The sequence below is a fragment of the Zalophus californianus genome, chromosome 10 (assembly GCF_009762305.2).
Source record: "Zalophus californianus isolate mZalCal1 chromosome 10, mZalCal1.pri.v2, whole genome shotgun sequence".
Lineage (NCBI taxonomy): Eukaryota > Metazoa > Chordata > Mammalia > Carnivora > Otariidae > Zalophus > Zalophus californianus.
In genome coordinates this window covers 103,813,578-103,827,782 of record NC_045604.1, presented here as the reverse complement: position 1 = coordinate 103,827,782, position 14,205 = coordinate 103,813,578, and the positions used below count along the sequence as shown (strand labels likewise).

Below are 14,205 nucleotides of genomic sequence, written 5' to 3'. Positions count from 1 at the left end.
TTCCTGTAATCTAGGTATTTGTATAGAATTCAAAAGAGAACCTAATACATATTGTCACTATACCTTGGTGACTTTAGAGTGTGTGGGGGAGAGGGTTGGCTCAAATTTCAGATAAAGTTAGTGTCTATAGATTAGTCTCTTTAGGGCACTTGAGCGGGGAAGCCATAAGAAAGAAGAATCCTACCAGCATTATCTACTGGCTTTCAAGATTCCCTGAGGGGAAATGTGCTCCCTGTTTGAGGGCATGGTGCAAGGTACAAGAGCATTTGGTTTACATTATTTATCCAGAAGAACACCCAGGAAAAGTACAGAGTGACGTCCGGTGAGGAGAGGTATGAGAAACCTCAGTTTCGCTCATCTGAACAGTTCTGTGTGTATAGGTGGTACTTTTCTCATTATGAAAGTTTTTTGGCTTTAGAACCTGAAGCCTTGTTATAATAAGCGCCCAAACAATGAAAACAAACATATCCGTTCAACTTGTCAAAGTAAGGCCCATCCACTGTCCCTACTTGAGGCACCAGGAGTTCCAGGCTTCAGGGGAAAGGGCGGGGGGCAGCCTTTGGGCTGAGTCCATAGAAGCAAGTTTTAGTTTATCTCCTAGAGGGTCATCCTCAGTTTTGGCAGCTCTGAAGGGTGAGGTGGGTGAGTGGGCTTTTGTTGGCCTCTTTGAACCTGCAGGGTGGTTTCCTCAAATACTCTAGACATTGAATCCATTTAGCGGGGAAGGTGGGGGCTTTCCAGCCAAGCAGTGCATTCTTTTTGTAAGTAGTTGGTGAGCAGATGGTGAACAGGACGAGTTTGGACCCAAGCCTTCGGAGCACTTGCGGTCTAGTGGGCTTTGAAGGTGAAGTGTAATCACCACACAGGATGGGGATATGCGGGGTGGAAGGGCCTAGTACAGGGCGCAGCATAAGCATATCGGGGCAGGGGGTGCTTAACCCAGATTTAGTCTCCAGGCGGCAGGGAAAGGGCATGGAAAGAGTGTCGGAGGTAGAGGAAGAAGCTAATGCAGAGGTTCGAGGTGAGAGAAGGTACGGTTTCCTCTGCCTGGAATGTTCTCCTGTTTGCAGGCCTGTGTCAGAATCCAGCATCAGGGACACAGGTTGTCGGTAACATGTGCTTGAGCCTAGACTATTTGTCTTTTAATTAGCATCCCAAGGAGGATGCTCTTGTTACTGAGGGTGTTTTTTTAGCTTTATAAAGCAGATTTTATACCAGCTACCTGAGTAGTAAGTAGTAGGCACCTTCAGCCTGTTCCTTCAAAGCATGTTTGGTATTGGATTTGAAATCTGTGTCTTAAAGCCCCAGTTGGGTTATATTAAAGTCAAAAGTCAGAACTAACAGCTCTTCACAATGACCCAGGAAAGATTTGAATATTATGGTTAAAACTCATAAAAAGAAAGCTTATAAAAACACAGCTGCCAAATATTCCAATGCCTCTTTGGCACTTTCTGACAGTATAATTGAGAGGAAGGAATGCCAGTCAGGTATTTTCTATTTATCACGAAATAGTCTCTCTTTTAGGTTCTACTAGTCTACTGTCCCTTAGATGCAACAAGAGTGGGGAAATGGACCAGAGGGGGATTCCCACCGTGTCTTAACCCAGAATTCCTTGAGGAAATTGGGGTTTGTTTCTCTTACAGGATTCTGCTATGTAGAATTTGATGAGGTGGATTCCCTTAAGGAAGCTTTGACATACGATGGTGCAGTAAGTATCTTCAGGTTTTCTGTGTCATGTTAGAAGTTGAGATGTTTATTTCTTGCCAATACTTACACTATTTTCCCCTTATCGTTAGCTGTTGGGTGATCGGTCACTTCGTGTGGACATTGCAGAAGGCAGAAAACAAGATAAAGGTGGCTTTGGATTCAGGAAAGGTGGACCAGATGACAGAGGTGATTGGTTCTTCTAAAACTGAACATAAAACTTCCTGTATGCCCACTAATTACAACTCTCAAAGGTTATTAGTAGAACTGTCTCACAGGTCTGATAGGGAGCTTTTAAAACACATGTAAAAATCTTAAGAGAGAATGGATAGTGCTTCTGTAAGCCTGGGGTTTTTTGTTTTGTTTTGGGTTGTTTTGTTTTGTTTTGTTTTTTCTATTGGCAGCAAGAACTCTTAACAATTCCTGTGAACTTCTCACGAGTTGTCCATCTTTCCGATGAATTTTTCCATGTTTGTGCAGCAAGGTAATGGTACGACCTCAACTTTATCTTTTTTGTGTATCCTCAGGAATGGGTGGCCCTGGAGAATCTAGAGGTGGATGGGATTCCCGGGATGACTTCAATTCCGGTATCAGCATTTAAAATATTGCCACTTACTTTTTTCAGTGGCCTTGCTGCTGTTGTCCGTTTGTTGTGAGTAGCCTGGCTGGACCGCTCCTTTAGCTCATTGCACAGATGAAACTGTCCTGGAAGGTCCCCAGGCATGCACTAAGCCTCTGTTGGGACCTGAGTGTTTGGGGTAGGACTTGAGGGGCTCCCTACTGTGGGCAAGGTAGGCTCATCCACCGTCTTGTCTTACCTTGCCTCGGCCTACAGTTCTCATCTGGGCCTTCAGCTCGGGAATCCCCTTGGCGACGCTAGTGTGCACGGTACACATGGAAGCACTGATACTTGTAGAAATAGCGTGGAGGTTTTGGAAGCTTACAAAAAGCCTCGTCGCTGTGGTTCTTGGTGGCTCCCTCTTGCATGGTTGAAGTCCTGGTGACCAGGGTTTCTTTTCTTTTTTTCTTTTAAAGATTTTATTTATTTATTTGACAGAGAGAGACACAGCAAGAGAAGGAACACAGGCAGGGGAAGTGGGAGAGGGAGAAGCAGGCTTCGCAGAGCAGGGAGCCCAATGCGGGGCTCGATCCTAGGACCCTGGGATCATGACCTGAGCCGAAGGCAGACACTTAACGACAGCCACCCAGGCGCCCCCCCAGGTTTTCTTTCTTGAAGGGCATGGAACCTCCTATCCCTTCATGGTGGACATGATCCACTTTACTATTCCTTTTCTTAACTGACCAAGGCAGCCTGTCAGGTGCCTCCCTGTCTCACCTCAGGAGCTCAGTTTGCATGTCAGTCCTTTGCTTTGAAGGGTTGATCTCCTAAACAGTCCTTAAACTCTTTACGTTGTTTTTTTGTTGTTGTTTCGTTTGGGTTTTTTGCTTTTTTTTTTTTTTTTTAAGTAAAAGTAGTTCATATATGTTATAAAAATGGCCATTGTAACAGAAAGGTAAAACCATGAGAAACAAGTCTGTTATTTTTCCTATAAACTCTGCGCTCTCCTCCATTGTATAAAACGATACCATCAGCACCCCCACCCACCCTGTGTCACCCTCCCCCTATCAAACCAAATTCAGCATAAAGTATTTGGTAAGTATGGGAAGTAGGACAAGCTGTTGTAGGCCAAAATTCTTAAACTCTTTTCAGTACTACTTTAGCTAAACAGATGACTGCTTATGTCTGTTGACTAAGTTCTTAAGAGTCCTATAGCCAGTCAGAAATGAGCTTATTCATAAAAGTACAGTGTGATCCAGTAAGCCTGTAATTTTATGTATAAGCTGGTCTCTGATTGAAACATGCAGCAGATGTCTTCTCAGAGTCAGTCCAGGTGCAGTTGTTAGTGACCTGAGGAGTGGCGGTCTCAGACCTGCCAGTTTTGAATTCCCGGTACTGGAGGAATAGCACTTGAGCTTACAGCTCTGGAAATGCGGAAGTAACCCAAGGAACGGTTGCCTTAGTTGGGCTTTTACTCTCCGGAGCTGAGTACACAGCCAGAGGCTACCTAGACACCAGCCAGTTCCGGTGTCCCCTGCAGGGTTTTGGTGGTTTCTAAAATTACAAGTGCCCACGTGGTGGGGTTAATGCCTATATACATTATTTGTGAAAATACATTCTTTTTGCTCTTTAAAAGAATGATGCTATTTTTAAAGTGTGATACACGCTCGTTATAAAAAAAAAAAAAGACTCGAGCAATAACAAAAAATACAAAGAAGAAAGCAAATAAAGTCCCACCACATGTTAAACTAAACTTTGTGAAAAAATGACCAAAAAAAAAAAAAAAAAAAACCTTAGAAGGTTCTCATGAATGCTGTGCCTCCTAAAAAATCTCAGACCTTGCTTTTCCCTCATGATCTTCCCCTGCTCCTCTCATAAGAGATTTTGCAATGAGGTTGTCACTTGCTATTAATGTGCACTGCTTTTTTCCTCTACCAAACTCTGCGTCGTGCACCTGGACAGGGCAGCAGCTGTGTTTATCTGCCTTGTCAGTCAGTGTGAGTGTGAGCTGATCTGTGTTACACACTGGTAGCAAGAATTATTCACTTGGGGAAGTAACTTCTATACCCACACAGAAAAGCACACTTCTTAGTTTATTGGGGGAAAATGTCAGGTTAAATGTTTGAATACCAGTTAACCTCATTTAACGAACAGTGTGGGCTCTGGTTCAAAAGATTCTGTAAAGAACCTTACACCCGACCGTATGCCTCCCAGTGTGTTTTCCCCAGCTCTGTGCTTCTGTTGGCCTGGATCTTTTTGAAATTGTTTTCATTACTTGTTTTGTTAAAATCGGTATTGTCCAGTTCCATTTCTGAGCTGGGTTTCAGATAACTTGATCTCTTCCCAAATTCTTTGGCCACCCTTGAAGAACAGAAAAATACCACCCTTGCAAACAGAGCACGTTCTCCATATTCAAGGGAGTTAAGTTTAAAAGCACTGAGAACACCAGATGAGCAGACACCACAAACCATTGCTCCTAGGGGGAAACAGCAAGATCAGAGTCCTGTGAGTCTCTGGTCACAATGTTTTTGTCAGTCAATCGGTAACATACCTTCTTGGGTGATTTCTGTTCTAAAGACACTTTATTTCATGTATACTGTTGATTCAGCTGACTGGGAACTCAGGGCCAACCGCACTAGACCCAGATGGAGCTTAACTAATGCGCATTTCCTGGATAAGGCACAGGACAGCCTTCTTGCACTTAGGAAGACCTGGGGACTCTTCAGCGCTCTGTTCTGGGGCCATTTTAAACAGTGCAGTCGCCAAGGAAAAGCACAAAAGCAAAAAACCTGGCACCTAATAGATTGAAAAGACACTTACAGTCTGAGCTGAAACAAGAAGCTGACTGTTGCTTCGTTCAACCTTAGCTGCAAAACACGCATGTCAGGCGACTCCCATCTTCTGCTGCTCTGCGCATGTCTGGAAAAGCATACGTGCTAAAAGTACTGATTTTAGGGTCACGTAGAGATGCTGGCGAGTAGACAAAATTGGCAGATAGGAAGTCTGTGAGTAATGGGGGTCAGACCACATATAAAGTATTCCGCGGGCTCAGGATTCTTCTTACAGATAGATTCTTCTGGAGCTTTGAGCGATGGCACCATCCTTGGAGTAAAAGTAGCCACCTTTGGGCGCTGAGAGGGGGCAGGCTCATTTGTTTGACTACAATTTTATTTCTTAAATTTTTTCCGAGAGTAAACTCTCACTTCAGTGGTCTGTACTGTTAAAAGGCTCGAACCCCCTCTAAATGGAAGTGTTTTCAGTGAAATACGAAACTGAAGAAAACTTAAGGTTCTTAAATTAAAGCCTATGGAGAAAATCATCTTCACCACCCAGACGAGCATCATCACACTCTCCAGCACTCGTAATGAGGCGCAGTTTACTCTGGTAATGGTTTTGGCAGAGACCCTAGGAATAGGGAGAAAGCCCTTCTTCTCGTTCACAGCAGGAGAGGTGGTGCAGGTTGGGGGTGAGGCGCGCCCCCCCCCCCCCGAAGGGAGTGAGCCCTGCCACATACACACGGGTGCTTGACTCAGACCCACACCTGAGACACAGCAGAGACACAGACGGGGGTGTCACCCAGAGGTGGCATCGTGTTTTTATTTTGTCGTCATGTCTGGTTTTTTCTTGGGTTTTGCTGGAACTTTTAAATTTCAGGTTTATCCTTTTACTAATTAGAGGTTTATATTAGGAGACGGAATAAAATGGGCTTTGAAGATTTTTGTTTTGTTGTAAACAAGCCTTATTCTAGTCTTATGTAATGTTTTCCTCCTCCCTTTTTCTGCAAAGTTTAAATGGCTCATTTTATTTTTCTCTCCAAAGAAATGTTAAAAGTCTGTTATAACTGAGATTACCCAGCACATTCCCATTGGACTCCTTGCAGTGCACTTTATTTCGCAAAAGCTTCCGATGTTGGACGAACTAAAGAATTTCAGATCAAACTGTCCACACCGGCTGCACGGTCGGCTTTGAGACAGCAGCTTAAAAAGTAATCCAGTGTCCTCTTCCTTCTTCAGGCTTCAGGGATGACTTCTTAGGAGGCAGGGGAGGGAGTCGCCCCGGTGACCGGCGAACAGGCCCCCCAATGGGGAGTCGGTTCAGAGATGGCCCGCCCCTTCGAGGGTCCAATATGGACTTCAGAGAACCGACAGAAGGTATGGCGCTGCTTTCTCACTGCAGGAAGTCTTGTCCTGGCACACCAACTGTACCCACCCCCCCATGCCTTCTCGTGCCCTGGACAGTGGCTGCTGTGGACCACCCCTTAGTCTTAACGAGGACGTTTACCTTTGTTAAGAGTGTTTGGGGGTGGGTAGGTCTTCGAGGCCGGCTTGCTAGTTAGAACGCGGGCTGGGTTACAGGGGCTGCCATCAGTTTGGTCATTTCACCCAGATGGGGAAGGGGGTCCCCGTTCTTTATAAACCACACTGGTTTTTCTCCCGCAGAGGAAAGAGCACAGAGGCCACGGCTCCAGCTGAAGCCTCGAACAGTTGCAACGCCCCTCAATCAAGTAGCCAATCCCAACTCTGCTATCTTCGGGGGAGCCAGGCCCAGAGAGGAAGTCGTGCAGAAGGAGCAAGAATGAGCTTGCGGTTGGGAGGGAATGGGGTGTGGGGGGAGTTAGCGCGAGACCACAGCCTGGCCAGCCCCCTGGGCCGGCGGTCCTGCAGCCACCATTCCTGCGCCTGACCTTTGTCCTCCTTTCTTACAACGGAAACACAGAGCTTGTGAGCGCATGTCAGCAGTTAACAAGTGGTTTTTAGTACATTCTTGGCTTTGCTGAACCTATCTAGTGCCTGTCTCGTGCTTTTTTTTTTTTCCCTGCTACTCCTTCCCCCTTTTCCTTCTGTCCTTTCTCCTTCCTGCTCCTTGTTTCCTTCCAGTACATGAGTGTCTCCCGAGGGACAAAGGCAGCCACCTATGGGCGTTCTTTGGATGGAGGTGCTGCTCCATTTTTCTCCTTCGCTTTCTCTCTTTACTTTAGACGCACTGGCCAGACCCAGTTGTTTTCTTTGATTTTTCTCAGCGCTTTTCTTCCGACCTGCATGTTGAGTTCTGTATTGCTGTGGCTTCCAAGGGGGGAAAAAGAAGAAGGGGTGGGGGAAGAAAATGGGAAAAGAAGTCACAAATTGGATAGTATCTTGTTTTTATTCCACTGTGATCAACGTACAGAATTTGAGGCACCTTGTTTTCAAAACAAGGATAAAGGTATCTGTTGATCCTTGCAAATTCCTTCCTATCCCTATTTATAAGCAGCCCTGTCTCTGCTACTCCCGCCCCGAATGGATTATTCAAGCAGAAGAGGCTCTCATTTCAAACGTGGAACCCGAAAGAAGCGGGTAGTGGTGTGAAGTGTCGGAGAAGACCAGCGGAGCACACCGCTGTGTTCACACCCGCTAATGTCGCTCTTTCAACACATCGTGCACACTGGTTCCCTCCTCCCTGGCCGTGGTAGAGGCGCCTCTGGGCGGCTGGGTGCAGAAAGCCTCCGACTGGTCTCCTTTCCGCCAGCCAGGGTGCTCTGGGGGGGACTGAAGGGCGGTGGTGGCAGAGCCGCGCCTGGGCTGCCCCGACTGCGTGGATGCAGCTGCTCCTCCAGTCCCTGCTACGTGTGGATCCCACATCTCTCCCTTGCGTTTATCTCTCTGTTCCTTGGTGTAACAGTGAGCTACTGTGCTTCCCACCTTCCCTGGATTTTATAATGAAAATGGGCCTACAACCTGGCACTTTACTGTTTCGCTTGACGAATTGATTTTACTATGCAGAGCTGTCAGGGACTCCAGATAGCTGGCAGGTGGCTGTCAGTCACCGGGTCTCCTCTTTGGGCAGGGCTGCTCGTTGCCACACAGCGCGTTAGGCACTTCCCCAGGGGTGGGGTGCGGGGGTTGCTGGGCCGAGGCTTTTGGGCTGGAACACCTGTGTGTGAACAGCTTCGTTCTGCCGCTCCGGGCCGCAGGGAGGAGAGCCCCGTGCGTGGCAGGGGGGGGGGGGGAGTCTCTGCGGGGTGCGGCCCGGCCTGGGCAGTGCCGCATGCTGGGCCATTGCTCGTCCCTGGCCGGCCTCCCTGGCTCTCTGTCCCAGGGTCTCAGCAGCTACAGAACTCTGTCTCCTCTCCTTCCTTCCCCTGCTACCTCTGCTTCTGAAATAAGAACCATTTGTGTGACACCAATACTTAACTTAAGAAAGACATGCATTATGTGGTTGTAATCAAACCTGATGCTTTCAGATGACCTACTTACATCTTCAATGGGGGAAAGATTAAGAACAAAACAAATTCATCTAAACTTCTGGGCCATCCAGTTGACTTTTAAACGTAAGAATGGAATTCCAAACACTTCACACATTCAGCTATATGACAGAAAGGAAATCTATGGATACGGTATTTTGTGAATGATCTTTTAAATAAAAGAAAACCTTACGTAATATTTAATGCTTGTCCTTATTTTTGAGTTCTTTTTAGCTGCCCTCACGTGAAATTGCGCAATCTTAAAGTTGAGAAGCAGCACCCGAATCTCGCAGAAAGGCCTACGGCTGCAGTGAGACAAGCGTCTTGCTTCTGGAACTTACAGGCCTCGTGAAATTATTTTCAGAGCCAGTGATGATTAGAAACAGCACACCGGGGTCTTCCTGCCTTTTCTTCTCTCATTTCCTAAAAATGTGACTTTCTGAACAGACCTTGCATACACAGGTGTGGGGCCATAGTGTTTGGGTTTTAAAGGCACTTTCTCCCCCAGAATGGAAGGTGTGCGTGTTTTTAATAAGTGCTTATTTTTAGCAGAAATCTAGGTGCTCTTGGGGACAGTGGTGGGTGCTGCTTCATGGCACGCAGATCATGTGTTGTCGGGAGGCGCTGCTGGGCGGTTGTGTGGCCCAGTGGACAAGGTGCAGGGCTTTGCTGTGTCTGGGAGAGGCCCGGCTGGCGGGGACGGTGGTGGCAGAGGACCTGGCTCCGTGCAGGATTTGCTTACTGGGAGGTGAGCCTTGACTGTGGCTTACCCTGCAGGGGGAGGGTGGGGAGGGCAGGCGTGGCTGTTCACTTGGACCGCTCCCCTGCCGAGCCTGGAGGAGAGGACTCGGTGCCTGCTGGTGTTTCCTTTAAGGGAGAGGGTCCCTGAGACCGAAAACCCTCTGCCCTACGTGGAGTCGGGCTGGTGGCCAGAGGCTTGAAGTCCAACTCAATGAGGCTTGTTTTCTAAGGTCCCTTGGCTCCCACCTTTGAAGGACCTGTGGCGTGTTCAAACCCTTGGAGGGTCATCTGGGTCTCCAGAGGTGTCTCGGGATTGAAACGCCATCTTGCTCGGCTGTCTTCCTCCCTCTCCCTGCACGTCTCTCCTTGGCCCGTAGTGTTTGTGCAATGCTAAATATTACAGAAGGCATCCTGATACCTGCCTCTCATCCGTAAATAACTGAATTAAGAGAGGAGGGCACATCTTTGCCCAGATGAGCGCCTAAATAAATAGGTTCATTTTCATAAAAGTTTGCACCCACTATGAATGTTCCAGAGATAGGTTTAGATAGTTGATGCCTGGTTTCTGTCTGCTTTTTTTTTTTTTTTGTCCCTGCTATTCTTGAACTGCCTTCACAGAAACCAAATCTAATGGAATGCCAAGTGGGGCCCTTTTAATAAGGGGCTCAGGTTTCTGAGAATGTTTTTACCTTGGAGCCCATCTTGTCAGGGGCCAGATTGTCTCTCCAGGTCCCAGAGAGAAGTTTGCACAGCCAACTTCCAGAAGCCGGGGTTTCCCATCCTGACCGAAATAGCTTGTTTCTTCAGGGAGGTCTTAGGAGGCAGAAAGGAAGAGATCAGGAGGGGTGCGTTTGGGTCACGGAGGAGGGTGCTGGCATTGTTGCCTGGACTCCTCTCTTGGGGAGTCAGGATCTCTAAGGAATGGCCTGGCTTTCTTGTTGAAGGAGGTTACTTGATCACGCAATTCGTCAAGAACAGGAAGAGCCAGTTACCAGCAGCCTATAAAGCAGCTCCTGCTTGAGACTCACTAGAAACAGCATGTCTCTGCCGTGCGGGAGACAGCGCTCTGCGGCCCCTAGGGGTTCTTGGATCTGCTTGTTTGTTTATATTTTTAAGTAAACTCTGTGACCAACCAGGGGCTCGAACTTAGGACCCTGGGATCAAGAATCGCACGTTCCACCAAGTGAGCCAGCCAGGCGCCCCCTGTTCATTTCTTTAAAGCCTTATTTACAATTGGCTCTTTTCACGAGGAGTACTTTAAATACTCCGTTGTTTCCCTCTGTCTTCTTCTCAGATTCCGCCCGGCTGCTGGGGTCATGCAGGGCCACTAGCCTGTGCAAGGTCTTTTCTCCGAGTGATACTGGCAGTGGGACCTGCTAGGGCCCAGTGCTGTGCATGGGGCTCCTTGGTCTCACAGAGAACGGGCCAGGCGGTTCGTGCCAGCCACCAGCCACTCCTCTGTGCTTGCCCCGCGGACTTCTCACCAGCACTCCTTCCGGGAAGTTAGGAGGGAAGGCGGACAGGGTGTCCCATCCTAGGCCTTGTAAGCGATCCTCAGTGTGTCCCAGGTGGCTGTCTTGCCCTGTGCTCCCCAGACCTGGTTTGCCCTGCATGCATGCAGGGCCATGAAACAGCCCTGGCTGCAGGGAGACTGCATGGCTGGTAGGTTGGTTGGGCAGGGCTCCTGGTGCTTCCCTGGCCTGGCCATGTCTGCCCTTTGTTTGGGTGAGCGCTTTGCTCTGTCTCTTGTGTGTTCCTGGCCAATCTTTAACCGCAGTGAGAGGTTTGATGCTTACATGAGGTTCACAGGCTTTTAAATCCACACATCGCAGAGGCTTCCTTCTGCAGTTTTTTGCCATGAACATGAACCGAAATAATGTACTTAACTATAACCTACTACTAATCTCTTCCCCCCTCTGTAATCCCCCTGTAGGTGTAAAATACCAAATACACAAATAAAAGCACACAATTTCACAGTGGCAGGCTCTTTGGTATTCCGTTTGAGCCCTACAGAGAACTGTTTCCTGTACCTGTTCTTTTGTTGACTGTCGGAGGCAAGGTAAACGTTCGTAAAATCATTAGTGGCCCGGAAGCTTATCTTTCTGAGCAGGATGGGGAGGGAGAGAAATGAGAGCAGCTTTTCAGGTAGCCCAGGGATCCTGTAAATAACACCAAGATGCCTTGGAATTGGTAGAGGTCTTGCTCACGTGCATCAGGCTCTTGAAATTAAGAGTGCGCTCACTAGATCTTTTCTTTTTAAGTACTCTTATCAAATGAGAAGGATGAAGGATGACATTCCGCCTCACTAGCAGTCCTGGCTAGCACAAGATCACAAAGAGAAAAAAATAACTACCGCACGCCCGTTCAAATGGCAGACATCACGACCCAACAAACCGGTTGCTAGAGAGTTTGTGGGTCTCATGTCTTACAGAGGAGTGTGTAAGTGGGAACTGCACTTGGGGACTTAACTTGAAAATGGCATGTGTCCATGTTCTGTAGCCCAGTGGTTCGCCTCCCGGGTACGTGCCCCAGAGAAAATTCACAAGAGCAGCAAAAGCTGTGTTCAGATGATGGAGTGAACCAAAGGCACACAGCATTGGATCACGACGCAGTAGATGGAAAATAAGCCCAAGCGCTGACAGACAGCATGGTGCTTTTATAAAATACAAAACGCTTTAGAAATCTACAGACATGTAGAGAACAAAGCAAAAGAAGCAGCAGGTCCTGAGGTTGGGGGAGGCAGGAAGATGACGATACTCTGGGTTCCTTTGGGTAGTGAGTTCACAACCAAGAATAAATGTTGGAACCGGCTGGGGAGGGAGGGGGTGGAAGGGAGGCTCATTTGCACCTTAAGACGTGGGGGTGGCAGATGACATACGTGGCTCCAGGGGCTTCTAGCATGTTGTACACGCTTATCCAGGTGATTTTTCTGAAGGAAATGCATAGCTTCCCATCAGGCTTTAGGACAAGTATGACCCCAGAAGATTCTCAGCTTGGAATTGTTTTTAGAGCTGTCACATTGTTACCTGGGTATCTTGATTGGGTCACGAATGTGCACACAGCACGCACTCAGTGAACTGAAAAAAGCCAGGTGTCTGGAGTGATGATGAAGGTTTGGGGACGGGTCGTGGTGATGGTTGTGCCGCGCTGTGAATGTAATGCTACTGAATCACACGCTTAAAAGTGGTTTAAATGGTCATGAGAAACTTGTAATACACAAAAACTGTTGAATTATTAAAAAAAATTTTTTTAACCTTAAGTGCACTAGAATTGACGCAACTGGACATGAACTGTGTAGTTTTTCGAGGCTTGTTTTCTGAGTCACAACCCAATGGTTTATAAATAAAATAGAACCTTGGAGGACTTAGAAAATTGCCTAGAAGGGGGACGGCATCCTTTTTTCACACTCAAGTATAAAAAGGGTCCTTGGGTTGACCAGCCCCCATTATTGCAGATGGGAAATGGGCTCAGAGAGGGCCTGCGGGCTTCTAGGTCCTGCTGCAGATTGACCTGGAGACTTTGCCAGTGTTCGGAGGTCACTTCTGCCATTGCCAAGGCCCAAGACAGAAGCCAGGTGTAGGACAGCTCCTTCCCACCGGACAAGTGGAGCCTCTGTCAGTCTCTGCCCGCTGGAAACCCCCGGGCACGCGCATGGTCCAAGGATCAACGGACACCGACCCCGGCCCAGCCCGGTCGTGCGAGTGGGGGTCAGGCAGGTGGTCCCAGCAAGGAGGGCTGCTGGTGCGCACCCACTGATCTCCCCGCACTTGTGGGTGCTGGGAAGACAACAGACTGGAGACTTTGGGTTCAAATCCAACATAGCTTCCGTGGGCCTCCAGTCTTTTCACCTGTGTAAGTGAAATCCAACGGGCCAGTTACCAAGGGAACTGAATGCAGCATTGCCCAGCGTGGAGCAGGGGAGTGTGGTGGTGCCCGCACAGGCACAGGTCTGGGAGTCAGACAGACAGCTTGACCGTGCCTGGGGATGGGGACAAGTTCCTGGCGGCGAGGCCCACAGGATCTCTGACATCAAGGCCCGGCTGGCGCACTACCCTTCTTCCCCACGGGGTGGCAGCCGCGGGCAGCCCTGGCCCGCTGTGCCTTCGGGGCTGGGCCTCCTGTCTGAGCCCTGGCCACCCCCGACAGGCTGAAAGAGAAACCCAGTCCTCTGGCCCAGAGGGGCCCCTGGGGCTGAAAGAAAACCCAGTCTCCTGCCCAGAGGGGCCCCTGGGACCAGGAAGCCCAGGTTCTGAAATGCCAGACTGATGGGGGTTTCCCTGGGGTCTCCTGGGAGTGGAGGTGCCACCAGGAGTTTGATGGCCTTGGGCCAGTCATTTAATGTCCAGTAACAGGAGGCACGGAAGCACCCCGTATATTTATGGGTCCCCCCCAGAAGCTGGTGACAGCAGGAGCGGCAGCTGCGGGAGGGGACCTCGGAACTGAGAGGGAAGGGGGCAGGGGGGAGCCATGGCTGGTGGATCATCCCCCCTTCTGCCCTTCACCTTGCCTCCCCATCCTGCTTCCTTGTTCGGCCTGCCCCAGCGCACACCTGCCCGCATCCCTCTGCCCCGTGTTCTGTGGGAGCGCGCACGGGTGTCTGTGTGTGTGTGTGTGTGTGTGTGTGTGTGTGTGTGTGTGTGTGTGTGTGTGTGTGTGTGTGTGTGTGTGTGTGTGTGTGTGTCCCCATCCTGCTTCCTTGTTCGGCCTGCCCCAGCGCACACCTGCCCGCATCCCTCTGCCCCGTGTTCTGTGGGAGCGCGCACGGGTGTGTGTGTGTGTGTGTGTGTGTGTGTGTGTGTGTGTGTGTGTGTGTGTGTGTGTGTGTGTGTGTGTGTGTGTGTGTTGTGTGTTGTGTGTGTGTGTGTGTGTGTGAGAGAGAGAGAGAGAGAGAGAGAGACAGCCTCTCCCTGTCTGTCTGTGTGTGTCTGTCTCTGGCCCTCTCCCTCCCTGGGTGTGTGTTGGGGGGCGGTTAGTGTGCGTG

General features: G+C 49.1%; 1 protein-coding gene across 2 annotated transcripts in view; it reads left to right on the top strand.

Moving 5' to 3' along the window:
- Positions 1 to 8,687, top strand: part of EIF4H (eukaryotic translation initiation factor 4H) — a 28,149-nt gene extending 19,462 nt beyond the window's left edge. The window contains exons 3-7 of one of the 2 annotated variants that reach the window (XM_027611484.2): positions 1,644 to 1,708; positions 1,797 to 1,893; positions 2,232 to 2,291; positions 6,277 to 6,414; positions 6,703 to 8,687. In XM_027611484.2, coding sequence (XP_027467285.1) covers positions 1,644 to 1,708; positions 1,797 to 1,893; positions 2,232 to 2,291; positions 6,277 to 6,414; positions 6,703 to 6,842 — 500 coding nt within the window. In that variant the 3' untranslated portion in view covers positions 6,843 to 8,687. The remainder of the gene's footprint in view (positions 1 to 1,643; positions 1,709 to 1,796; positions 1,894 to 2,231; positions 2,292 to 6,276; positions 6,415 to 6,702) is intronic. The other variant, XM_027611485.2, reaches the window with a different exon arrangement.
- Positions 8,688 to 14,205: the final 5,518 nt, after the last annotated feature.